The sequence below is a fragment of the Tenrec ecaudatus genome, chromosome X, assembly GCF_050624435.1.
Source record: "Tenrec ecaudatus isolate mTenEca1 chromosome X, mTenEca1.hap1, whole genome shotgun sequence".
NCBI classification, from domain to species: domain Eukaryota; kingdom Metazoa; phylum Chordata; class Mammalia; order Afrosoricida; family Tenrecidae; genus Tenrec; species Tenrec ecaudatus.
This window is the reverse complement of record NC_134548.1, coordinates 114,158,577-114,184,501: the sequence shown is the minus strand read 5'-3', so window position 1 is coordinate 114,184,501 and position 25,925 is coordinate 114,158,577. Positions and strand designations below refer to the sequence as shown.

At 37.3% G+C, this 25,925-nt stretch overlaps 1 protein-coding gene across 2 annotated transcripts in view; it reads right to left on the bottom strand.

Moving 5' to 3' along the window:
* LRCH2 (leucine rich repeats and calponin homology domain containing 2) overlaps window positions 1–25,925 on the bottom strand; it is a 115,887-nt gene that overhangs the window by 50,732 nt on the left and 39,230 nt on the right. For both annotated transcript variants that reach the window (XM_075538159.1, XM_075538157.1), the window contains exons 2-10: window positions 20,031–20,175; window positions 16,601–16,727; window positions 11,346–11,451; window positions 11,125–11,261; window positions 7,822–7,955; window positions 4,246–4,333; window positions 3,770–3,881; window positions 3,510–3,607; window positions 3,360–3,418 (exon numbers count right to left, since the gene is read on the bottom strand). In XM_075538159.1, the coding sequence (XP_075394274.1) occupies window positions 3,360–3,418; window positions 3,510–3,607; window positions 3,770–3,881; window positions 4,246–4,333; window positions 7,822–7,955; window positions 11,125–11,261; window positions 11,346–11,451; window positions 16,601–16,727; window positions 20,031–20,175 (1,006 nt within the window). The remainder of the gene's footprint in view (window positions 1–3,359; window positions 3,419–3,509; window positions 3,608–3,769; window positions 3,882–4,245; window positions 4,334–7,821; window positions 7,956–11,124; window positions 11,262–11,345; window positions 11,452–16,600; window positions 16,728–20,030; window positions 20,176–25,925) is intronic.

Here is a 25,925-nt window from a genome sequence, read left to right as displayed (position 1 = left end):
TTGGTGGGTTACATATTAGTATATTTAACTTTTTAAGCAGCACCAATTTCTATTTCTATCAGCAATGGATGATGATCCCAATTTTTCTACATCCTTGATAATTACTTATGACCCATTTTTGTAATAAAAGAGTCCCTCGGTGATACAGTTAATATGCTTAACTGCTATATGAAAGCTGCAAGTCTCAAGAGTACCAAGATTCCTGGAAAGAAAGATTTGGTAATCTATTTATGACAAGTCTACCATTGAGAACCCAATGGAACACTACTCTGTTTATTTTGATACACATGGATTTGCCACATGTTGGAAATGGCTATATAGAAATTTTTTTAATGAGTGGTAAGTAATATCTCATTGTGGTTTTGATGTGCATTTCCCCATTGGTTACTGATAGTAAGCATTTCTTCATATGGATATTGGCCGTCTGTTTACTTTCTATGGACAATTGTTTATTCAAATTCTTTGCTTATTCAATTGAGTTGACATTTTGCTGTTGAGCTGTCCATTGTAAGTACATCACACATTGTGGATATTAAACTCTTTTTTGTTTAGTTTTGTTTTGAAATCATTTTATTGGGGGCTCTTAATACTCTTATCACAATCCATATATCATCCATTGTGTCAAGCACATTTGTACATCTCTTGCCATCATCATTTTCAAAGACCATTAAACTCTTATCTAATAGATAGATAGTTTCCAAATATTTTTGCCCACATCGTATGTTGCTTTTTCACTTCCCTAATAATCCCTCTTGATACACAAAGATTTCAATTTTGATGAAGTCCAAATTTCTACTCTTTATTTTGCTCTGGTGCTTAATTGTTCTAACTAAAATACATTGTTCAAAACAAGATACTAAAGTTTTCCCAAATGTTTTTGACTAAGCGTATTATTGGTTTGCACTCATGCGCTTCAGTGAGTTTGAGTAAATTTTCTTTTTCTTTTAACTTTTTACGTAAACTGGGGAAAGGTTTATGGAGCAGATATTTAGTTTTATAGGCAACAATTCATCGACATTCCCTTAATGCATCATTATTATTGCAGTTTCTCCCTGTGTTTTTCCTGTATCCTTTGCTCCTTCATTGCTGATTATTTGGTCTTTGTCCTTGGGTAAATTCTGCCCATTTGATCCCAAATGTCTGATTCTAGACCTATTTTGATGAAAGTTGATTTACAGGGGTGGGTTCATTTCAGGATCAGAAGTGTAACTAAGAGCTATAATTCACGGGATTCCACCAGGTTCTATCTACCAATGTTTCTGGTCTATTTTATAGTTTTGTGCCACACTTTTCTCCCACTTTATGCTAGGTACCATCTAGTTCATGGGTATCTAAATTTATTTGGCCTACTGCCCATTTTTCAGAAAAGAAATTACTTAGCACCTTGTAGCAGCTAAAAACGTTTGTAATGTAGACCATAGTTCAAGATACTTGTCCTTGCAGTCCCTCTGGATTGCTGCAGCACTGTCCTGGAGGCAGTGTTACCCACATTGGAAAACACTAGTTTTTTTCAGGTCTGAGGACCTCGTAGACTAATGTGCCTGTAGTCCATTGGACTAATTTTGTGTTTCCCAAAGTGAGCAACACCACTCCTTGAGAGGAAATGGATTGTTCTAGGAAGGCTGTAAAAGCAGGCACCTGGATTTCATCCTGATTGATGGTCTGCATTACAAAAGTTTTTAATTTCCAGGGAGATGCTGAATACTTTTTCTGAACAGGGGGAGGCAGGCCAAATCAGTTAGGGAACCTATGGACTAATTGGTTCTACATTTCTTTAATTCTCATCAATCCTTTCTGCGGACAGGAGGAGACCAATAGGTACACCTTGGTTGGCCACTCATGAGCTTTTAAGACCTAATCAGCAAAGTGGAATGTTGAATATTTCAATTAGTTCGAATAATTTTAACAGCTTTATTGGTATATAATTCACATGTGATACACTAGTTCAATCACCTCAAAAAGAGTGGGCCAATAATCACCACAACCATCCTTAAAACATTTTCTTCATTCTTGTACTCATTGTTATTGGTTCTCCAGTTTCTCCCATTAATCCTATCAGCCTCTATGTAATCATGGATTACATATACAGAAAGACATTTTAAACAAGAACTATCTTAAGGCCACTGGACATCCCCTTGCAGAAGGGTCCCACGCTTACATTATCTGTTTATTTGCTTTGATTTTAAAATATCTATAAAAATACTTAAAGAAATAAAATGTAAAATAAGCTCATCAAATTTTAGAATATATTCAAATCTATCAGTTTTATTACAAAAAGAGAACAAAAAAGTTCTAAATAAATAATTTCCTAAACTCAGTAATTTTATCCCTAAAGCATTTCAAGTTTATAAAAAAGATATATATCTTAGTATCAAACCGTAAGATTTTTATGTGAAATTTTGCGTACCACTTTTGACTCCCGAGTGTAAGCAACTCTCAACATGAAAAAAGGTGTGGCAGTAAGAGACACACTATAAAGGACAGAAAACAAAGAAATGCACCTTTTTATCTGGTATCAGTGATGATTAAATAATGAATGGTGTCTTAAAAAGTTCCCAGTGCAATAATTTGGAGGAATGTAAAGTCAACACCACTTGTCATCAGGTTGATTCTAACTCATAGTATAGAGAAAAAAATGTGGAGACAGAGAGAGCTCTGTAATTCAGGCAAGAAGCTTACTGTCTCAATTTCTGCAGAGAAAAATGAGGCTTAGAGACTATATCTCCCCTAAAGGATTTTAAATGAGGAACATAGAAAAGGACTTATCAGATATTTTGGTACATTACAGATAGAGATTCCACAAAATGTTCCTTCCTTCCTGTAGCTATGGGGAAACTTGAAGGAGTGACTGACAAAATGAGGTAGGTCACAGTCCAATATCTCCTAGGATGGATAATACATCAATGATCCAAAACACAATTATTTTTAGTAAATTATGAATGTGAATACACTGAAAATTATAATACCTCTGACATAAGGAGAAATATATTAGATCAAAATATGGAACACATTTGAAACCCCAAGTCTTTATTTGTTATTGGCTAAAATATGTTAATACCATCTATAAATAGCTTAAATAAAGTAATGGACATGAATACACATTTCATTCTCAATATCTATACAAGCAGGAGACATTACTGTTCAAAATTTAAAGCAGGGACTAGCCCACAAAATTTGCTTACAATAATTTCCAATTTAATTAAGGAATACAGATTAAGTATTTAAAAAATTAACTTCCAAATATGAGAGGTAAATGATTAAGATAAACTCCTTAAAATATTCATTCAAGTAGGTATATCTAATAAGTATTTCAAGTACATCTAAGTGATATTTCAGGTTGCGAATTCTTATATGATTACCTTTTTTCATCTCCTAGTTCTTCATTTTTCTGGGATTTTTCAGGACATTTTTCGCTTCCCTTATAAAAGAGAAAGTTTTCATTTTAAATTGTACGGTTTTTTATATGATCAAGGGCAACTTATTACTAATATCTGTTCTGTTTTTTTTACCTTAAGAAAAGACACAAACGATCCAAGAGGTGCATCTCCTTGTTCAGGGACCGCTACATCTTCTGAGTTGGGGTCAATAAAATCATATGCTTCTTGGTCTACATAAAGATGAATATTTGTTAGAAAATTATCATAGGAGTCTATATGCTCTGATACTATACTGCTGGAAATAGAAGCATATTCTCTCGATACAAATGGGCTAATTTTTAATTAAAAACTCCATTCTTTGTCCATGAAATAGAAGCTACTGTATCAATTACCTTTCTGAGACTCAGGTTTATTTCCTACGGAATGACTGTCATTTCTTGATGTCTGCTCTCTATTTGATTCTGAGACTTGTGAGTGAAGGCTGATTGTGTCATCATCTGAAGGCTAAAAGCAATAAGCACAAAGTACAAACAAGAAAATTTAAACATCTGACAAGGAGTCAGTTGGTCTAATTGAATATGTAAAGTATAGATGCTCTGTTTTACATCCTCAATTTGAAACTAAAAATTATAAGGTTTATTGTTCTGGTTTTTAAATTTTCTAGGTACCGCCGAATTGATTCTACCTCATAGTGATCCTAGGTACAACCAAGCCAAACACTGCCTCGTGCTGTAAACGTCGACATGCCCCTTTATATATTTGAAATAATAAAATATACTAATGCTATTTTTAAACAAAATAAAAACTCAAGTATGTGCACACTGATAATACTTTAAAACTAAAGAGATTGACAATAGAAAAGACTTACTTCTGTTGTAGACAATCGTTTCTCTCCATTATCACTTCCAATTCCAGAGTCTGGGCCATGATTTTTATTTGGATAAAAATCTTCCATACTATACAAACAGAAGTTTTAAGGTCAGTTAGTGTTTTTCCTTAAAGCAATAATACCCACTTAACTGAAACTGCCCCCCCACCACCTAGATCATACAGAATATATACTGTTAGCGCCTAAAGACCAAAAAAAAGCTCAAACTGAGCTGATTCTGATTTATGGTGAGTCCATGTGTTATAGAGGAGAAGTGAAGCCCGTACTTTCTTCTTAGCTGAACACTTTCTAGAAGCAGATCTCCAGGATGCTATATGGGTGTAGGGCATCCACCTTCTGATTAGGAGCCCGGCACAAACTGTGCCACTCACAGCTAAGATCCCTAGGACCCCAAAGAGAAGTACTTCATTCATGCCTCTCCTAAAATATTGTTCTTCCGTGTGCTTTGTCGGACAGTGTTACTTATTGACAATCACCTATTCTTCCTCTTGAGAAATTCAGGAGTGTCTCTACACTGTGCGAGCTGTGTGTCCTATTTTATGTCTGTCCTTCACAGACGGTAGTTTATGCATTATTATTTCTTTTTCAAATGAGAGTGAAAAGCTTACAAAAGTGAACTTGCCGAACATAAAAAGGGGAGTGCTTGCTGGACACTAGCTAATGAAATAGCTGCCTCAGACTCATTAGTTCCCACAACAATCTGTCTTCAGGATACTGGTAACAATACTTTTCGATAAAACCGGAGCTTACACAAGGTCAGACAGGAATTCCGTGGCTACATCATGAGAGCTGAATTCTATCTATTTCATGCACTAAAATGTTTCTTTGATGATGATAATAAAGTACTTGAGAAATTTTATAGGTCAAAATGTTGTTAAATATTCTACATATGTGTTAATGTAAAATGACACATATGCTGCCAGGATTGAATGCATGAATGTTATTTTACTATTTACATGTAGGTAAACTGAAGCTCCAATACTCTAAAAAGCAAACTCATACCATTATTAACAGGTAGAAAAGAGCTGCAAAGTCATATACGGGCTGATTCCCAAAGGTGACAGACTTAATTAACTACCATGACTTAACTACAGATCCATGTAGAGTGCAAGATTTACAAAATCGACAAAGCACAGAGGTGCATCCTCAGTACTCAGGCCCACACAGGCAAAGGCCTCGGGTTAAAAAAAAAAGTAGAAAACAATTACAAGCATTCTCTAGGTAGTTCAATATGTGCCATGCGTGAGAGATAAACACATTCTATTGCTAACCCATGAGCACTATCTTATACGGTCATCATTAGTCTTGTGTTACGAATATGGATTTGAAATGTGACTCATCCAAATTGAGGTGTGCTATCAATATAAATATGTAAGAGTGCTCAAAGATTTAATGCAAAAAAGTAAACTATCTTATTGATAGCTTTATATTAATTCCTCCTTGAAATGCTATATTTGAAGATACTGACTTACTAAGCTTTAATTTCATTTATTTTACAGTTTTAAAATGTTACTGAAAATTTTAAATCACATATATAGCTCATATGATATGTTTTATGGACAGTACAATTACAAAGCAACACTGAACTACATATCAACTGTATCCACTTCTTTTAATCACCATTGCAACCACCCTATTCCAGACTCCTTGGTTTCTTGATAGTACTGCAAGAGCCTAACTGATCCCTTTCTTCTGCTTCTGCTGACTTCCAATCTTATTCTATTGGAGCTAAAATTATGAAATATAAATCAAGCAATTCAACATGAAAAAATGGTCAACAACTCAAAGTCAATATGTGAAAATAAGACATCAAAGAAACTCGAATACTGCAAAGGAAAGAGACTAGACACAATGAGAATAGAGACACAGTGATAAATGCAAATAATGTCACCGAGGATTTTTTGTGGATATTGTCAAATGGAAACTAAGTTTGTGTAAACCTTTCACCAATACCTCAATAAAGTCTTATTAAAATTTTAAAGCCATAAATTCAATCATATTATTTTCCTGCTTAATACTTCCCAATGACTGCCCAAACAACATTTTTCATAGAAATCATTTGAGTACAAATTCTAACTCCTTACCACAACCTCCAAAATCAACCTATTTCGCTCCCATTGCAGGCTTCTTTTCAGTTCCTTAAACACATGAACTTCCTTCCTGCTTGAAGGCTGCTGCATATATATCATTCTTCCTGAAATGATCTCCTTCTCACTGTTTTCTTAGCTTACAAATTCACCTTTCTAAAGGGACATTTTTTGATCACCCTCTTGAAAAACAATGCTTCACAGCACTGAGCACAACTTGACCTTCTAAATCTGCTTCCTTGCAGATGTGTGTACTGTGAAACAAGGCACACGGACCAACACGTTACACATTCAGTTGATGTTTGAGAAGAAATTAAACTGTGAATGCCTTTACTAAATCAAGTTCATTTCATTCAATGATATAAAGCAGACTAATAGAGATTAAAAAAATTAAAACTCACTGTTATCGAGTCAAGTCTGACTCACAGCTACCGTTATGATTTTCTGAGACCGTAAATTTTCATGGGAGTGAAAATCTCACCTTTCTTCCGAGGAACAGCCGGTGGTTTTGAACTACTGACTTTGTAGTTAGCTGTAACCCCACAGCCACAGCGTTGAAGTTTATTGTTTTCTTAATTTTGTTTTTTGCTTGCAATTAGAATATATACTTTTAATGTTTATAGATTGTTTGGACATTTAATTCTACTTAGACAATGAAAGTATTGAAGGAAGTATCCTATTTGGGAATTTAATAACATGTATTAATAGTAGGACTTACTATACTGCCATCCCAAGTGATCTAAATTTTATTAGATATACAATGACAAACCTTTAGATATTTTAGACAGCAGTATAGTCTTCCTGTCTCTAGTGTCACTTCATCAAAGTGGTTTTCATATTACAAGTTGGAATTGTGTTTTCACAAAATATTTCAGACCAATCTACATCTTGAAAAGATGAATTAGAAAGAGAATATTACCTCTACCTTGTCACAATCTCATGAGGGAAAAACACCAAAATCAGTGGTAGGTTATTTTTGATCCAGATATAAAGAACACGAGGAAAGGCATCACTAAATGTCTTGTCCTTCCACCCACCACAGTTCAAAGTGAAATTCCATTTGTTATCACAAATGCAAAACCGAATGAGGGTAGAAATAAGTTAACAGGTGTCAGGTGCTGGGAAATTAGCAGTCCTGTGCTATCATTTAAAAGATTCCAGTTGTTTAGCACTATAATTTTAATAATGGCTTTTAAGGGGAATTTCTAAATTCATCCTAGCATCTCCGAACTATATCCTAAGAGGTGGATATTCTATTCCAGCCAATTGTTGGTTTTAATACTGAATGACTCAGCCTAAACAAATCTAATGTCCTCAACATTAATAAATATATTTTATATTAGGGTGCTTCAAAAATTTGTGAGGACATTCCATTATCTTTTAGTTTTCCATGAACTATGTGAAGACCCCTTGTATAGGGAGAGGACACAAATCATTATCAGTTGCAACTAGGAGAATATTACATTACCTGTCTGTGAGTGGCTGTGAGGGCATTCTTTTACTCAAAGATGGAAGATCCAGGGAATCTGGCTTCTTATCCATTCTGCAACATGCCTGGATATTTAAGTACTTAAATATATGCACTTTACCCTTTAAGCATATCTGTTAACAAATAATGGGAAAAGTAGACTTAATTTGCAGTTGTACTATGTTACCGATAAATTGTTTATGAATTTTAACAATCTGAAATGATATCCAAACATCAGCATCTTGATACTTTGTCTAAATAGTTTACACTTCTGACTGAGATAAAAGAAATTCAATAACACTGATACCAACTATGAAATTCTATTGCCATCTTTGTGCTTATTAGAAAAAAGCAAGTGAGTTATTTTTATACTTCATGAAGCTTTTCTTTTTTTATTAAATACTTTTATTCGGCGCTCTTACATCTCCCATCACAATCCATACACTCATCCATTGTGTCAAGCACATTTCTACATATGCTGCCATCATCATTTTCAAAGCATTTTCTTTCTACTTGAGCCCTTGATATCAGGTCATTTCCCCTCCTTCCCACACCCTCCCTTCCTCATGAACCATTGATAAGTTATAGATTATTATTTTCATATCTTATATCATCCTCTGTCGCCCTTCACCCACTTTTCTGTTGCTCATCCCCCCTGAGAGGGGGTTCTATGCAGATCCTTGTGATCGATTCCCCATTTCTCCCCCCACCTTCCCCTTATCTTCCTGATATCTCTAGTCTCCTTGTTGGCCCTGAGAGGTATATCTACCCTGGATTCCCTGTGTTGCAGGCTCTTCTCTGTAGCAGTGTGCATGTTCTAGTCTAATCCAATTTGTAAGGTAGAACTGAGGACATGATAGTGGGGGGAAGGAACTATTAAAGAACTAGAAGAAAGTTGTGTGTGTCATCAGTGCTACACTGCACCCTGACTGGATCATCTCTTCCTTGTGACCCTTCTGTGAGGGGATGTCCAATTGTCTACAGATGGGCTTTGGGTGTCCACTCCACACACCCTCCCCATTCGCAAGCAAAATGTCAAACCACTAAACAAGATATAATTGGACCGTTCCAGACAGTTGCTTTTATTATACAACACTAAAAAAATCCATTGAAGAGAACAAATCATATATTGAATTCTTCCTAGTAATCTCATCAGAGCCACTCAAATGTTTGGTGTAAACACTGGAAGAAGGAAAACCCAGTGAAATGTCTAAAATAGGAAAAATAAATATATTGGAGGCGATGGGCATAGGCCACTGAGAGTAAAACAATACAAGAAAATATTGGTCAATTCAGCCAGGTTAATCCACAGAGACGTTATTTTCATTGACAAAGAAAAAAATACTGCAAAGAAAAATACTATGTGTGTGGTTGGAGGGGGGTTCTTCTGAATAAGAAAGATGGAAAATAACAGAGGGATGCAAGTCTGCTTTACAAAGGATTAATTGCAGTTATGATGAGTGATAGGAAATAAAACTCTCTTAAAAATTCTCATTAAAATCTTGTGTTTTATGGGCTCACTGTACAGATTTAAAAGACATGTAAAAATAATTTTAAAAACTCCAGGGAGTTGACTGATTATTATTAACAAAGAGAACAGGAAGACAATGACAGATAAAAGCAATCTTCGAGATGGGAGAGAAATGTTTCATGGATAATTCTCATACTCACTAGGTCTGAGTTGATCACTGATAAATCTAAGTTCAAAGGAAAAGAAAAACCTTGGAGTTACTAAGAAAAAAATATGTTCATTACCAATTGAGATGTGCTAAATGGTAGCCAGCCAAACCTAAAACATATTTATCACTAAAACAACCCAATCTGCAGGCAGTCACGCGGATGGTACCGGATCAAGTGGCATTTCATGTCATGGTGCATGGATGGGGCCTGACAATAACCTAACCACCGACATCACCAAGGAAAATTCTGGTGAATTATTTTCACTTCTGTACATTTAATTTTGATTGTTTCCATAATAATTCATGTACAATATATGGTTTTAGAAACCAATCAGGATTATAAAACTAATAATAGCAATAATAAAACCCAAGTCAATAACTTCACTTTCTTCTTGCTTTAATATCCCAATTCAATCTCCATGTTCAATTCTTTTAGCTTGTTTTCTATTTCTAATATGTATAAATAGCATGTTTTAGTTTTTCATTATAGATCTTGTTTATTGAGATCATATCTTAAGATATCTTTCTCCACCACTATCCCTATCAACCCCACCGACTTATATACATTTATGTTTGCTCATCTCGATATCACAGCATAGTGGTTTAAGAACATGGATTTGGGATTCAGACTGCTTGCATTCTGGCTCTATTCACACTATCCATGTGACTTTAGACAAAGCATCTAATTTCCATGTCTTTGTGTCAATTAGAAATAAGTAGAGCATAAGTTTGTAGGAAGAAAGGGGTAGCTTCTTCCTCTGGGTATACGCAACCCCTGTGCTAAGGCAGATAGCTGAGAAGTAGAGCTCGGGCTGCGATTTTGCTGCCATGCACCTCCTCTGCCATAGACTATTGTGCAGCCTAAGTGGATGCCCTAGAATTTAAGAAAATGGAAACTGCATAGGACAATGATATCCTGTGGACTGTTTCCATCTCTCCCATGTTACCTTCCTCTGTCCAATGGGGTTTTTATGTGTTTGTCTTACTTTCTTTTCTTAACTATCATGTTAGTGGATTTCACATGGATTTGCTGTTCTCCTGAGAAGCTAGCGGGTCAATTGTGACTCGTGGTGAAATCATGTGTGCAAACCCGAATTGCTCTGTACGATTTTCAAGGATGTGGTCTTTCAGCTGTGATCTTTAGGCCTTATTTCCAACATATTCCTGGGAAGGTATGAACCGTCTTCCTTTCAATTAGCAGTTTGGGACTTAACTATTTGTACTACCCAGGGACATGGAGTTAACGCTTGTAAAAGCAAAAACCTTAAAAAAATGTAATCTTCTACCAGTGCCAAGAATATGCTCAAATCAATCATCAAACAAATTTCATAGAAGACACATAACTAACTAGTAGATGGATAGAAAGTGAGATTTTTGTAGTCGATCCTTTTAAAACAACACTGACCATCAGAACGATCAGTTCATAAACAAAAAACTAACAGGGTTTTCCAAATCCTATTCTAGAGGTTAAGCTAAAACTCCCATCAAGGTGCAAAATTCACTTCTAGAACTCCTTTTGACAATAGCACCTACACAGCTAATTAGCTCTTCACCCTGGTGTTTGAAAATTAGACTTATGTATTAGAAACAATAAATAGAAATAAATGATCTCTTCATTACAAACCTGTGCTGGTGGCACCTGTAACGGATTGTTATCCAAAAGTAAGACTTGTAAGTGATGCAACTTCCGGTAACAAACTGGAATCTCCGTCACTTTGTTACACGAGAAATCCAGCTTCACTAAGGGAAGAGCTCCTAATTCTATTCAAAAGAAGAACAATAATGGAGTTAAATTTTGTACAGTCCCTCTTTGATTCATAGCAGTAAAAATCACCAATACCTTACCATCTGGCAACACACGAAGATTATTTCTTCTTATATTTAGCTCTCTTAGTGAATGCAATTTTCCCATTTGTTGGGGAAGGACCTGAATCTCATTGCAGCTAATATCCTAAGGAAAACAAGAAAAATACATTATACCAAACTGATACTTAAGGAAAGATTTCCAATTTTTAGATGAAAGCACATTGTGACTAGCTGGGAAAGGTGACCTACAATAACAATTCTCTAAAGATGGATTATCTGCCAGATCTATATTTATATTACAACATGAAGTAGCAGTGCAGTAAACATAATTTTTTCTTTCTATACTAAACATTGAGGTTATAGCTCAGCAGCTACATAAATCATCCTCTCCAAATCTCACCTGAAGATCAACTCTCCCCACCTACAACCAGATGTCCTTCAGGCAGAATTGAAACAAGAGGTTAACAATTAGCAATCATTTTGATAATGTGCCGGTTATAATCATTGTTTTGAGATACTTGATTGGGCAGAGAGCTGTGGAACTAAAAGATGTATGGATGTGAATTGGGAAACCAAAGACTATGACTGAAGATGGCGGGAACTCAACTTCCTTCTCCAAAGGAACACAAAATGAGCTCAGAAGTTTGCCTTGTGGCTTATATCGAAACCCCCAAAATATTCTAAGAGATCTGAATGGGTAATTTCACTGGGTTAAGTTAAAATACACAGTCCCGCTTTAAAGGTAAACAGAGATTCTCATCCATACTGCCTCGTGGCTTCTAAACTAAGACAACTAGGACAAATGACAAGGCGGTTCCGTTCTGAGGGAGAATACCCACTTGCCATGGAGGTGACTCTAATTCCTAGAAGCTCGACAGGACAAAGTGGAATTGCCCATGCGGATTTCCAAAACAAAATCTCCATGGAACCGAAAGCCTACTCGTTTTCCCTCGGAGTGGCTGGTGGATTCAAACTGCAGACCTTACAGTTGCTGCACAGTGCATAAGTCACTACACCACTATGCCACTCAAACTCAAAACCAAGGAAAACAAAAATATCAACCTCATTGCCACTGATTCGACACCGACTCAGAGTAACCCTAGAGGACAGAAGTAGAACTGCTGACATTTTGGATCACAGTCCAAAGCATAACCACTACAGCACCAGGGCTCCTACACTATGCCGCTGGATAAGGTAATAAAACTAAGCTCACTGCCATCTAGTCAATGCTGATTCATAGCGACCCTTGCAGGACTGAGTAGAACCGTCCTTGTGAGTTTCTGACCCTGTAACTGAGTACAAGAGTAGAAACCCCTTCTTTCTCCTGTGGAGCTACTGGTGGTTTTGAACTGCTGACCTTGCGAATCACAGCTGAACACATAACCACCACACCACCTCTTTCTTGTAATCACATCAACAAAAGTGGAAGAAAAATCTGCAACACGATTTCAGGCATCAAGCCTTCTAAATACATGGCAAAGGAAATTCATATTTGACTGCAATAGACCTCAATTTTCAGTTTCCATTGAAAATTTTATTAGTTTGAAGAGAAGGATATGGAGCATGTATTCAGTTTTATCTAAAGTAAAGAAAGGTGCCTGGCTGCCAGTACAGAACATTCTAATAAGGGTTACAACCGATGAAGCCAAATATAGTGGAATAAAAATATGTAACAGAACTTCAATTTTGAAAAACTCCAGAGTTACAAGACCCACAAAGACTGTAGGAATCCCGGAGGCTATTCCCTTGATATCCTCTCTATTGATAATACCTTTTAGCTAAATAGCAGGTATGCTCAAAAATTAGAGAACGTCACCCTTGAATATTGTACTCTTATAAAACTGTGTGTATAGGAGACCAAATGGTCAACAGTTACTCTAAATAATGCATGCGGAAATTGGGGGCAGCAGTGGGACAAAATGCATGGTAATGGAACAGCTCAAACAAAAATAGTGAGAAGGTTGATACACTGCGAAGAGTATAACCAATGTCACTGAACAATATGTTCACCAAGAAATATTTTCACCAAGAAATACAATAAAATAGTAATTACTACTTTAAAAGGCGTTGAGTAAAGAACATTTTCACAGACCTGTTCTTCAATCGTAAGGCTTTCCTATCCAGAACCCAAACAAACCCACTGCCACTGAGTCAATTTTGACTCACAAGGACCTTATGTAAGTTTTGTGAAGCTATAAATTATTACAGGAGTTCATCAACTCACTGCCATCAAGTCAATGAGGACCCATAGAGCAGGGTAGAATTGGAACAGGGTAGAATTGCTCTTGTAAGTTCACAAAACTGTAACTTTTTTAAGTAGTAGAAAGAACCATCTTTCTCCAGCAGAGCGACTGGTTTAGAACTACTACCACTTCTCATTACCTCTGCGTCACCAGGGTTCCTTCCGAGGTTCCTTACCTTTCCCCCTAAAGACCAACTGGATTCCAACACATATCCAATAGCACCACCAGGAAATAAAATATTAACCCTCAAAAGTATGACCCAAACTGTAAATGCCTGCCAGAAACTACATCAATGCAAATTTGTCTTACCCAGTTTGAAATGATGAAGAAACTTCCTCATATAAATCTCAAAAAGGGTCATGGGAACAGGTTGGTGACAGCCTAATTACCGTATATACTCAGGTATAAGCTGAGTTTTCAGCACAATTTTTATTCAGTTTTTGTGGTAAGATTAGGTGCCTTGGCTGATATTCATATCGGCTTATATTTGAGTAAATACTGTATTAGCATCCTGGTGGCGTAGGGGTGAAGAGTTGGGCCGCGACCTGATCTGTAAGGCCCACACTTTGAAATGACCAGTGGCTCCAAGGGAGAAAGACAGGCTTTCTTCTCCCATAAACACTTGGTGTCAGAAGCCCACAGGTGACAGGTCTACCCTGTCTTATGGGCTGAACTCAGTGGCAGTGAGTTTGTTTCTGTGGTTTGGGCTAAAAATAATTTCATTTCAGTTGGTTTTAGTAAAGGGGGGAAGGCAGAGTTCAATCAGTTGCATGAAGATTCTATTTTCTTCCTCCTCTTACCATCATAAACCTCATGATACCTACCTAGCTTCTTCCAATTATTCACCTTTTCTGGAATCAATATCATTTCTCTATTATGCTCAAATTTCAGTGTATGTTGATAGTTTTTAACAATAGATTCACAAGAATATTAACGCCACGTGAGGAATAATACAAGAAAGCTACAGATGTGTAGAAACACGTATCTTACATATTTATTTCAAAGGATATCTAAGAATCTTCACAAACAAATCTTTGTGCTATTGATCTTCTAGGTGCTGGAGACACATCACAAAACAAAACAAAAATTCCTGTCCTCATTCTTCCTCCTTGAGTTTACAGTCTAGAGAGGGAAGTACATGAAACAATGTGCTGTGAAAATAAAAACCCAGCAGGGTAAAGGAAAATGAAAAGACGAGGCTTTCTCTCCCCATAAGGTTTAGTCTCCAAAACCGATAGTTACCGTTCTACTTTATCCTACAAGGTCGCTATGAGTTGGAATTGGCTTGATGACAGTGAGCTTTTTGCTAGGTACTGGAGAAAGAGGATAATGACAATTTAGATAGTCTCTTTGAAATGATATTTATTCAGTGGAGAAGCTGATATGGAATTAAACAATAAAACGTCAGAGGAATTCCCTTTGAAGTAAACATAATTGCTTCTTCTCAACAATGCTTAACGCCAAAGATGTCCATAGAAATTGATTGTTAGCAGTCAATTGTCCCCGCCCCAAAGATAGAAAATGCATTCATAGGAAACTGACCCACTAGCCAATAGACACTTTATAAAATACTCTGCTGAGCACTAGAAGTCAGAGTTTTCCCTAGGTTTCTAATGCCAAAATTACATAGTAATTGGTTACAACATTCTTGTAGAAGAGTGTCATGGGAAAATAACCCAATGACAGGGGCCACAAATTCACTGTGATTTACAGTGGCAATTCAGCCTTCTAAGTGTGAACTCCCTAATTTAACTGAATTTAAAGCATTATAATTTTGCAGTTCTTAGTAAATTAATGATACTTTTAAAAAATGGTCTACTTAAAATTATTAGAATAAATCTTCAGAACCTATGTATTGATTAACATTGCATCTATCCAGGATCTCACATCATATAATTTAGAAAAAGGGCCCATTTTAAACACTGAATGGAGAAAAGAATGAAAGAGAAATTCCAGAGCCACAGAATCTTAAAGCATGGCACCTTTACAAAACATTAAAAACCACTATCAATGTCTAGAACAAAGAAGTCAATGGCCCCCCTTTACTTTGAGCTTATTGGATTCTATCTACATCCTTTTGCTCATTTCTAACTGAAAATAGAAAGGAATTAAGATATTAGAAGTTTGGTAAAATGGATAGTGGGCACAGGACAGGTTACAAATATAAGAAAGAAAAGAGATTGTCATTATCTATGTTTCATATGATAGGACCGCAGCCATGGAAGCAATTGGTTTCAAAATAATAAAAGATTACTAACAAATGGAGTTTGGGGGAAAAAAGCATTAGGGCTGCAGTAGACACACACACACACACGAGTTGCTATATATTTGGTTATGTATATCTTCACAACTACTAAAATTTTTAATTCCATTTTAAGTATTATTCAAGATAAATCAGAAAATGAAGTAAACCATGTGGTATATTAGATAAGCTGGAAGTTAACTCAAACAGAAAAATAGCTCAATGCTTTGAGCATCCGATTATCTGTGTCTAGGAATCAATGTCCTTCAAATGCTTCCAATGTTCTATTCAAAGTAATTACTTAAAATGTTTCTAATATTTTGGCAATCAATTGCAAACCAAACAATTGTCTCCACTTTTAAATAAGTTATCAAATCCTGTAAGGCCATGAGAAAGGGTTTTTACTCATTCTTTTTCCAGGTTGTGTTCTCTTTTTTTTCCCTTTATGTGAGGTCCTTACAGCAGACTGGTAAGATTGTTTTTTAAAACTTGGAAAATCTTATTTTCTCCATAAGATCTTTACTATCCACAAAATGGATAAGCAACTCTTTATTAGCTTGAAAAGAGTTTCTTGTAGCTTGCCGTAAGCCTTCTGAACGCAGTAGGCCTCCCTAGGGAACAACCTGGCCTTATTTGTGACTGGGAAACAAAATCTGACCAAAATGGTCGGTATCTCAAAATTTTAATACAGTAAGCTTAAACATATATCCAGTTTCAAAATTACAACAGAATTCCATGGAGGAATAAATATAATACATAAGGTATATATAATGCATATTATATATAATTCACATAGCCAGTTTACTCACCAATTCCATTAAATCTTTTAACTTCCCAATTTCTTCTGGAATGGATACCAGCTTATTATTACTGACAACCAATACTTTGAGGGGGAGATCAAACAGGTATTTTGGCAGCGTCGACAAAAGATTTCGACTGCAAAAAAGGAAAAGGTCTCATTATAAAAGTATGTCTGAAACCACACATTTTATGTTGAAAAAGAATAAGCCACCTGGAATGTAAGGAGTAGGCTCACGAAATAGCCATCACTGAATGAGGGTTGACTTTGTCTCAAATATGGTGCTAGATTCCTCCCAGAACCGATCCCAATTAATCCTCAGAGTAATCTAGAAAATTAGTACTATTATCTCCAGGATATCTATACGAAAACAGAGGATAAAACTGGCCCAGGCAGAGCAGACAGACATAAGTCTGGCTGCAAAGCCTGTGCTGCTGGCTATGATACTGTCTAATATTATCACTGGTTCTCAAAATCCCAGAATGATTTTTCTGAGTTGGAAAGTGCCAGTCTCTCTCTGATTTTTCTGACTTTGAAAATGCCAGTCTCTCTTTGGTATCTTTTTATTATATTCAATACATCCAAGTCTCTTAATGGAAAAGAAGCTCCAAGGATAAATTTTCACCTGACACGTTTACGTTGTAAAATGAATAAATAAGATAATATGCTCAGAAGCACGAAATGACCATAATCCATTTGTTTTGAGTGTGGCTTATGGTAGAAACGCCTCCTCAGCTTGGAGCGGTTGCAACATTTTTATCTCCATGTTCACATTTAAAGACAGCTAACATTTATATTTGCCATTTGTCAGACCATATTTGGAGCACTTCATATTCATTAATTCCACTGACCCTCACAGAGCAGGCACTGGTGGTTCAGTGGTATAATTCTCACCTTCCTTGCCGAAGATTCTCAATCAATACACCCCATGCACAGCCACTACCTGTCCATCAGTATGTTGCTATGATGCAGAAGAGGTTTCAGCAGAACATTCACACAAAGGAGGAAGAAAGACTTGGCACTCTCTTTCCAAAAACCAGCCAATGATAACCGTTCAGATAATAACCATCTATCCAATCTGCAATTGATCATAGCGATGGTCCAGAACTTGGCAGCCTCTGGATCCATTGTCCATGGGGGCAATATGATTCTGGAGCCTGTTCAAAGGCAGCTACTAACAACTAGTCCTTCATGAAGATACGATACACCATTTGCTCCAGAGTGCATCACACCTTAGGACAATCCTATGTGTATCAGAGTAGAACTGTGTTCCAACGCAATTCCAATGACACCTCTGATTGGACTCAAACCTACAACCTTTCAGTTAGCCGGCAAGCAGAGTAACCATTTGCACCACTCAGGGATTCCTGCATGAAAATAGATATTATCATGATCCTCATTTTAAACAGTCACAAAGAGGTTGAAGTAACCTGCTCAAAGTCACACCGCTAAACAGTGGTTGAGCCAGATTCCAACCCAAGTAATCTGGCTCTAGGGTTCTTAACCCTATGGTCAAGTATGGTTGAATGTACTTGCCTATGCACAGACGGACCCAAACGATCCCATAACCAAAGATAGAATGTGTTCTCCTACCAACAGGGATTGTTAAGCAGCCAGCTATTAGTTTTCCTGGTTTTCAAGAATGACACAGACCTGGGACTACCATTTAGTGGAACATGCACAGGAAAAATATGCCCAGTGTTTCTTCAAGAGGCAAGAGGCTTTAATACCCTTCATCCCATTTTATCCCTGCAGGGAACCTCCAGAAACACCAGGCTGCCTAACTGCTGGAATGTGAAATATGTTTGGGCCCGACACAACCCCTTGGTCCTTTCAGGGCGAAATGAGCTCCTTGGGAAAGTGGCCTGCTAGGGCCCCTTCAAACTGAAGTACCAAATGATCTTCCTGCAGAACTACTCGGCTGGAAAAGGAAAACACATGCAAGATGAGAGACACGACTGAGAAAAGCATCTTACAGGCTTATCAAGACATGTCCACCAAAATAAAGAAAAGCAACAGGGAAACATAATGGCATACAAAAACACATTCTAATGTTCCCAAAGGTTTAAAAGAAGAAACAAGAAAGAAAAAACAATGGTGAAGTATCTTCTTCCCTTAATAAGCGGGTTCAGAGACTCAGCCTGATCGAGCATCCGGCTTCGTCATGTACAGCTCATCAGCAATCTTCACTTTTTTATTACATATTCAGAGACAATCAAAGGGAGTCAGTAACTAAAACCAAAGGTCTTTCTGTATGGGTTGTACCCCCACCAGAATTATGACTAAAATGGCAAACAAGAGTCTATTTTTAGAGAACAAAACAGGAATGAACCAAAAACAATTTTATTACACTATACTAATGCATGCTTTATATGTTAATATGATGCAGAAATGAAATTTATTTTTGAAAAATAACCACTGCTATTTTAAAATACACACTCACATAAAGAAACAGACTTCGATGGCTACCAGGGTTGGGGAGGAGAGGGAGGCAGAGGGAAACAATGGTCTAGAGCAGGGGTCGGCAAACTCTTGAGATGGATGAGCCCATCCTGTCCCACACACATATTTTTTTACAAACAAATGAAATCACCATTATCTGAATAATATCTTTAACATTTTTAATACATGAAACTCTGATAGCTCTCTTTTCATTTTTCAACTTGACCTCAGAGGCACATGCACATACCGAAAGAGCTGCATATGACTTCAGGGACACAGATGGCTCACCCTTGTGCTAGAGCACCGACGTTCCCAAAACTAATTTGATCTACCCCTCTATTTTCAGAAACAAAAAATAAAAATCTCGCAATCCCCTGGCAATGAAAAGTTTGTGTACTTTATCCCATAATCCAGAATAAAGTATGTGTATCTGGTTTTGCAGCGCACTTTAGATCATTATAGGAAACCTGGTGGCCTAGTGGGTTAGAGTAAGATTGAAGACCTGGGTAAAATTCTTCTATTTTTTTCACCTTTGGCATTAGTGGTTACTACATAAATTTTACTATCAATCAAATTACTATGTAATTTTATACTGGTTCACACTAACAAGATGTACACATATAGATCTGTACTGTGGTGCTATGATTTCAGGAAGTATTTATACTCTATAACCTTGTTATTCAAAGTAAAGTCTATGTAGTACCCACTCTGAGAACCACTAGGGGGCTTGTTAGACATGCAGGCTGCCTACTACAGACTTATTAAATAAAATCTACATTTTCACAAGATTCCTAGGTGACATCTGGTGTACATCAAAGTTTGAGAAGCGTGACTTTCAAGACAAGTCCAAAAAGCCCATATGAACATATAAAAATACAAAGAAGATACTGTTGAGATAAATGCAGGTTACGTGGCCAAAATAAACACATTCCTTAGCTAGTAAAAATGGCTAGAACCTTAATAAATCCAAGATTTACCAAAGAAAATAGTTTCCTTACCTAATGTTAAGGTATGTTAACATCTGCAGGTTTTTAATGGCTTCAGGAATAGTTTTGATGCAATTATGGTATAAATTTAATATTTCAAGTGGTGCAAATAACCAGACATCAGAAGGAATCTCTGTAAAGCGATTTCGTGAAAGATCTGAAAAATAAAATAATATTTGGGTGTCAAACATATACCTATAACTATGCTAATTAACAGAATTATTTTCATGCTGACTAAATCAGAATCTAAGCAAATAGGTAAAATACTGTTATGTAAAAAATATATGATGAAATATTATCATCCACTTTGACCTTGAGGGCAAATCAACATTTTACAATAAAGTCATGGAAAACATATTTATTGATAATTTTTACTTTATGAGCTTCATTATAAAATTAAAATATATTATGCTATATTTTAATGTACCAATGAGGAATTTACTCAGATCTTAAAAAACACGAATGTTTTAAAAACCCGCGTGCGCCCGCGTGCGCACACACACACAGACACACACACAAATACACACACACACAGCCTTCTTTCATACCTAGTTCACCTCCATCAAACTCTTTCCCTCGGACAGTCAACTTTACACAAACCATTATCCATAGAGCATCTAAATTTCTTTTTTTTACCAAGTATTTCTCTACCCACTGCAATTTGGTTTCAATTCACTCTTACAACCACCAATGTCATCAGCAGCCTCCTTGTCAATAACCACTCTTTCTACCTAGGAACGTTCTCTTCATCTTAGAAGACTACACTCTAAATTCTTTCCTGTTACTTATCTGGCGATGATGCAGTATCCTTTGCAGGATTCTTTTCTTCCTTTCTCTTCCATGTTGGTATTCCTAAGGTCTGTGAGGTGACATAAGGCACTCTTCTTCTCTTCTGAAGATAAGTACTCTACTGGCTGCCTATATCCAAGCCTAGGCCTAACTTACATATTTATACTGCCATATCTTACATCCAGGCCTTGTCGAAACAGCTGCATCCGATGTTTAGGGCTTCCCCTTCATAATATCCAGCACCTCATATTCTACAAAGGTAAAATATGAACTAAGCATCATCTATCTACACACTTGTATCTCTCGCCTGTGTTATCTATCTTGGACAATGTTACCAACATCCTACTAGTGGGTTGCTTAAACCAGAAATATGGCATTCGTTCTTTTTTTTAAATCATTTTATTGGGAGCTCTTACAGCTCTTATCACAGTCCACACAGACATCCACTGTGTCAAGCACTTTTGTACATATGTTGCCATCAGCATTTTCAAAATATTTTCTTTCTACTTGGGTCCTTAGTATCAGCTCCTCATTTTCCCTCTCTCATGAACCCTAGATAAATTATAAATTATCATTATTATCAGATCTTATATTGTCCACTGTCTTCCTTCACCCACTTTTCTGTTGCTCGTACCCCTGATTGGGGGGGGGTGTTATATGTCGATGACTGTGGTCGATTCTCCCCTCTCTCTCCCCACCTTCTCCTACCCTCCTGGAATCGCTACTCTCATTATTGGTCTTGAGGAGTTTATCTGTCCTGGATTCCCTGTGTTGCGAGCTCTTATTTGTACCAGTGTGCATGCTCTGGTCTAGTCGGATTTGTAAGGTAGAAATGGGGTCATGCTAAAGGTGGGGAGGAAGCATTAAAGAACTAGGGGAAAGGTGTACGTTTCATCAGTGCTAAACTGCACCTTGAATAGCTCATCTCTTCCTTGGACCCGTCTGTAAGAGCATGTCGAATTGTCTACAGATGCGCTTTGGGTCTCCACTCTGCCATCTCCCTCATTCACATAGACATATTTTGTTCTGAGACTTTGATGCCTGATATCTGATCCTAAGGACACCTCATGATCACACAGGCTGGTGTGCTTCTTTCATGTGGGCTTTGTTGCTTCTCAGCTAGATGGTTTCTTATTTATCTTCAAGCCTTTACGACGCGAGATGCTTTATCTTTTGATAGCCGGACACCATCAGCTTTCTTCGCCACATGTGCTATGAACCCATTTTGTCTTCAGCGATCGTGTCAGGAAGGTGAACATCATAAAGTGCTGGGTTCTTGCATTGTTCTTGCAAGTGCTCTTGCACTGAGGCCCCATTGTTTTCTACCGCAAAATTATTTATCCCGCCTATCTTACCTAGATAGACATGGCATTCATGCTTTTTCCTTCTAAGTATACCAAAATATACTTCTGTTTAACTTCTGATGAAATAAAATTATGAAATCATTATAATGATTACTCTTTTGTAAACCATCTTACTATTTGTTAAATTAATTTCTGAAAAATATTTAGGGCACCACTTGGCACGTTGACCTCTCATAGTTCAGAACAAAAAAAAATCCTAAGAGATAGTTTGTTAATCTAGGCATTATAATCTATGCTCTTAGACAGGTTAATCCGTGGTAGTGTGGAGCTGTCCTGTTATTGTAAAATGTTTACCAATTATAGTAATACTTCCTCATTTTGACAATTAAATGTCTCTTGGAGCACTGGAACCCCATAACCAATGACAATTTTTGCTTTACTCAATTACTACATTGGCTACCATAATAACAAGGACATAAATTTTTTAGAAAAATTCGTTAGATTTTTTTTAGGTTAAAAACATAAGAATGTTATTTACTGTCAGGTAAAATATCTGTAATCCAGTTTACTCTACTCTATCTGTATTATATTGTCTCCTCCAGAACAGTATCTTGTGTTCCGTCCAGAACACTAGCAGTCTTAGAAATAGTCTACCAAGACACAACGTCCTCACCCGAGAATGTGGCCTTTGTCCCACATACTGAATTCTCTATTCTGATCACTAAAATATACAAATGTATGTGTATATCTATACATGTATAGATGTCTATATGTATACATATATACACACACACGAGTACTTCAAAAAGTTTGTGGGAAAATTCCATTTTCTCATAACTCCAGTTTCCCTCAAACTTTGTGTAGTGCCATTATATATAGTTTCTCACCTAACACAACATTTTACAAGTCATAAAAATAAACATTGTTGCCAGGTGCCATTGAGTTGGTTTTTACTCATAGTGATCCTAGGAATCTCTACCAGGTCCTGCAACATCCTTACCATTGCTATGTTTGAGCCCACTGTTGCACTCACTGTGTCAATCCATCTCATTGAGAGTCTTCTGTTTTGCTGCCACTCTACTTTACTACCTATGATGCACTTCTCCTGATACTGGTCTCTCCTGACGGCACATTGAAAGTACATGAGACAAACTTTCACCATCTTCTCTTCTAAGGAGCATTCTGCCTGTACTTCTTTCAAGACAGATTTGTTTTTTCTTCTCACACTCCACGGTACTTGCAAAATTATTTGCCAATGCTATATATATTTCAAATGCATCAAGTCTCCTCTGGTCTTCCTTATTCACTGTCCAATTTTCACATGCATATGAGAAGACTCAAAATATTTACATGACACATTAAGATACTGTTTGATAATCTCCCTAATGTTTTTTTTAAAAATCATGTTATTGGGGGCTCATACCACTCTTATCACAATCCATACATCCATCCATTGTGTCAAGCACATTTGTACATTTGTTGCCATCATCACATTCAAAACATTTTCTACTTGAGCCTGTTATCACCTCATTTTCCCCCTCCCTCCCACACCTTCCCTCCTGCATGAACCCCTGATAATTTAAAATTGTTTTTGTTCATGTCTTACACTGACTGATGTCTCCCTTCACCCATTTTCTGTTGTCCATCCCCCTGGTAGGGGGTTATAGGTAGATCATTGTGATCCGTTCCACCATCTCACCCCACCTTCCCCTTTCGCTCCTGGTATGACTATTCTTAATATTGGTCCTTAGGGAATTATCTGTCCTGGATTCCCTGAGATTCCAGCTCTTATCGGTACCCATGTACATGCTCTGGTGTAGCCAGATTTGTAAAGTAGAATTGAGGTCATGATAGTGAAGGGGGGACTAAAAGGAAGCATTAAAGAACTAGAGGAAATTTCTATGTTTCATCGGTGCTTTACTGCACCCTGACTGGCTCGTCTCTTCCCCATGACCCTTCGGTAAGGGGGTGTCCAATTGCCTACAGATGGGCTTTTGATCTTCACTCTGCACTCACCCTCATTCACAATGCTATGATTTTTTTGTTCTGGGTCTTTGATGCCTGATACTTGTTCCTATCAATACTTCGTGATCACACAGTATGGTGTGCTTCTTCCATATGGACTTTGCTGCTTCTCTGCTAGATGGCCACTTGTCTATGTGCAAGCCTTTAAGACCCCAGACACTTTATCTTTCGATAACTGGGCACCATCAGCTTTCTTCACATTTGCATATGCACCTACTTTGTCTTCAGCAATCGTGTTGGGAAGATGAGTATCATGGAATGCCAGTTTAACAAAACAAAGTGTTCTTGCATTGAGGGAGTACTTGAGTAGAGGCCCAATGTCCATCTGCTACCTTAAGAGTAAGTCTATAAATACATGTACATAGATCTATTTCCCCATCGTGAAATATATATTTGCATATGTACATACCTGTGTTTTTACCTTTATAAGTTCCCTTTGCCTCCTAGTTCTTCCCCTATTTCCTTTTACTTTCCTCTTGTCCCACTATCGTGTTCAGCCTTCATTTGGGTTTCGGTAATTCCTCTCAGTTACACTGCCCTTGATCAAGTTTTCTACCCTTGACCAGGCTTCCTACACCCTCCTCGCCATCGATTTTGGATCACTTGTTGTTCCCTTGGCCCTGAGTTCGTTTACACCCACTTACTTTTCCCTGCCTCCCCTTCTCTCATGCCCCCCCCCCCACAACTGCCAGTGCTGTTGTTTCCTCCTGCAGATTGTTTATCCTGCCTATCTTATCTAGATAGACATGCAGAGATACTAATATGCACAAAACAAGACAAAGCAACAAAAGAACACACAAATAACCCAAAAAAAAACCAATGACAAAAAAAAAGCCTATAAATACGTCCAGGTCTGTTTGTTGACTTTTAGGAGTGTTTTCCAGTCAAGTCTGAAGGGGTGCCATGCTCTGGCCCCAAAGTATTTTTGGTATTCCCTGGGGACTTCATTGCTCTGATCCCCTTGCTGTTCTGTTGCATGCCCTTAGTGTTTCGCCTCGGTGTGACAGGGTCAAATCGGGCACAATTTCTGCACTGTGTCTCCCATGTTTTCCCCCATAGTGCTACAGGTCAGTGAGGGACGTCATGTCTCGTGCTGGGGGCAGCCCTATGGCCCTCTGTGTGCATTGGCTGCTCAGAGCAGGGATTTCATCCTCAGGGTTTGGTGGACCAGGATGTGCTCCACTCTCTCCCTCTCCCCACTCATTTGCTCCTGTGTGCTCTGGTCAGACATGTCGATCTCTGAGCTGCAGCTTCAGTGCTGCCTTCTAAAGCGAATTCTTCTGGGGGGGAGCAGGGGCTGTCCATGTAGTTGGAATTGGGTTCAGCCTCTCAATAATTTTTCTATTCTACTAAATTACCTTTCTTTGGATTATGGATCTTATTCATTCAGTTTTCCAGGTAACTGTCTTCCAATTTTCCAGGCATAGACAAGTAGAGACACTTTTGAAAAATGTCGCTTGGTTTTGTGCCATTTCCTGGAGCATTGCTTTGCAGCAACATCATCAGTGCAGCTTGGCCTTCTTTTTTCAATATTATCAGTTCTTGATCGTATGCACATTTCATTAGAATACTTTACTTTGTCTTCTCGAGCTGCCCTTTGAAATTCTGTGTTCAGGTCTTTTATTTCATTATTTCTTCCATTAGTTATAACTCCTCTAGTCTCAAGATAAAGCTTGTTCAAAAATATAAATCATAATTCTATTAATGTGGCTTTCCTTTTGGTATATAGACATTATCCTATCACAGACAACATTGTACTTAACGATAGATTTTGAAATGTTCTTTTTTT